Here is a 2,399-nt window from a genome sequence, read left to right as displayed (position 1 = left end):
TTTGTAATCATGGTGCAGTATTGTGTTTGTGCAGGTTGCACAAATACCAGCCTGTCAGGACATCAAGTCCATTATTTCCCTAACAGGAAAAGAAGATAGCCTGATATATGATAGCTAACTTTACAATGTTGTGATGTGACGTTAGCTAACATTCTGTAGCTAACGCCGATCACTCACCAAGATAGCTGCCCCTTCACTGCTCTCTCTCCCCCCTCCGGTACAGCTCCAAAGGTAGTGTGGAGTTGCATTAGGTAACGTTTATCAGGAAACCGTATTACATCTCTCTCCACCCTTCGCTGCTCTCTTCCCCCCTCCCCCCCCTCCTTCCCTGCTCTCTCTCTCCCCTCCGGTACAGCACCGTAACTGTGTCTTCTGTGTCGAAACTAGCATTGGGATCCATGTTTATTATTGTTGCATCCATGTTACGTCACACGCGGGAGTTCACGTGGGGAGGCTTTTTTGATGCGGAAGTAAAAATGTCTTACAAAAACGACGCCAGATGTCACTGTAGTGTATATTTATGTATATTTTTTTGAAAATCTAGTGTATACATCATTTTCCTACACATTTATTCACAGGTGTCTTTAACCTGGAAGTTGCTCTTTAAGTGTTTTAACCCTCCTCGGGAAGTAGTGTTTGAATGCCCTCACCTGAGGTACTTGCGGATGGGCTGACAGGCGACCTGCAGGATGACCATGGAGGGGTCCAGCTCTCTGAGGGCTTTGATGGCCGAGATGTAAACCGTGAGGATATCTGACGTGTGAACCCCTGAGGAAGGATAGATCAACAAAGACAGGTTTGTTAAACTTCTGCTGTGTTATCACTCAACATATACTGTTGCACAATTAGATAGTTAAAGAGTGTATTAGTGAAGATCATGTAAAGACAAATAGATAGTAGATTTGCAGAAGTACATATTGGGCTTATAAAAGGGATATTGCAGATAGTAACATGTATATTGTATTTCTGTTTTCTTTAATCAATCAATCAAGCAATTCAAATATTGTATTCATCCTAGGGGATTTTGTAACCGTTGCTCTATGTTAAAATTAAACAAAAAAATACAATTTAAATGAAATATATGTATACAAACATAGAGAAGTTAAAGTATAAATGTGTCCAAAAAAATATAACAAGAAAAATTTCAAAATGTACAATAGTGTATTTATATTAATAATATGAAACAAAAACCAGTTAGGTGATCAAAATTATATTCCAAACAAGTCCAATCATCACCAACAAGAGTGAGTTAAAGGAACACTCATCCAACACAGCTTAGTTATATAAAAGCTTTTCTTAGTGTAAACACAAACCAAAACACGTTCACCATTTTTCAAATACTACTCTTTAGTTGCAGAGGCGTTCTCACCCGGGTGCAGCAGACGGCTCTCAAACGCAGACTTTAAAGAAGTGAGGAGCTGCTGCCTCTGGTTGGTTCTTTCCAGACAAAACTTCAGATCTTCAATGGCTGCTTTGGATTCTGGGAAATCTAGAAAAAAGATTGGGAAACCGGACATGTCTGTAAATCTGTGCACGTAAATTCCCTGCATCTCCTCGATGCTGTTTATCACTCTTCACTAAGATGTATTGCTAGAGATAATTTAGTACTCAAACTCTCTCTGTGAGGCGTGATAAACACTGGCTTCTATTTCATTTGCAGGTCCTATTTTCAGGTATTATTTAACCTCTTATATTACTGTGTTGCTGTTGGCCCGAATGAAACATGCTCTAATGATTTGATTATTTTTCAGGTGCTGGATATTTTTACTGAACTTGAAAAATCCAGTTTCTCTTATTACCTGCAAACTGAAATTACATGCAGACCAATCTTAAGCTTTTCTCTTAACACCATTTTTATCTAGGTTTTTTAATTTTTTATTCTTGGTTCCAAACATTTATCCTCTGTTATATTTTAATAGCAAGTCTCCACCTTAATGTAATTCAGGGTTGAGAAAAAGGCTGAATTTAAATTTGGTGTACAAAAGTAAAAAAAAAAGTAAAACATCTCTGTCCCTAACTCAACTACAATAGAGTGATGAAGTCCATCCCCTTCCGGGGGAGCTCCATGGGACCATATTTCGGAAAAATTATTTATTGAGGTCAATGGAGAGAGAAAGATTATCTTTCGATCCCGTTTGAATTGTGCCACGAATTACACATATGATGTTTGTCGTTTAATTTTTTTTTATTAATTAAAAAAGATAATTTTGCAAGTCAAAAAAATAAAAATGTGTCGTAAAACTGTAAAGTAACACATTTTTTTGTGTGAAACGCTTAATGAACTACGAAAGAGATGAGTTTTCAGTCTGCGCCGGAAGATGTGCAAGCTATCTGCTGTCCTGATTTCAATGGGGAGCTCATTCCACCATTTTGGAGCCAGGATAGCAAACCAACGTGTT

General features: G+C 37.9%; 1 protein-coding gene across 1 annotated transcript; it reads right to left on the bottom strand.

Moving 5' to 3' along the window:
* Positions 1 to 650: 650 nt before the first annotated feature.
* On the bottom strand, positions 651 to 1,489 carry LOC104958490 (anaphase-promoting complex subunit 2-like; the record flags this gene model as incomplete). Its single annotated transcript, XM_010786232.1, has 2 exons — positions 651 to 768; positions 1,370 to 1,489. Coding segments are annotated over 2 exons (238 nt in total), but the record flags the coding sequence as incomplete, so codon positions are not given.
* Between the last annotated feature and the right edge of the window lie 910 nt (positions 1,490 to 2,399).

The sequence above is a fragment of the Notothenia coriiceps genome, unplaced genomic scaffold, assembly GCF_000735185.1.
Source record: "Notothenia coriiceps isolate Sejong01 unplaced genomic scaffold, NC01 NC01_scaffold00028819, whole genome shotgun sequence".
Classification (NCBI taxonomy): Eukaryota; Metazoa; Chordata; class Actinopteri; order Perciformes; family Nototheniidae; genus Notothenia; species Notothenia coriiceps.
This window is presented reverse-complemented; position numbering and strand designations above follow the sequence as displayed.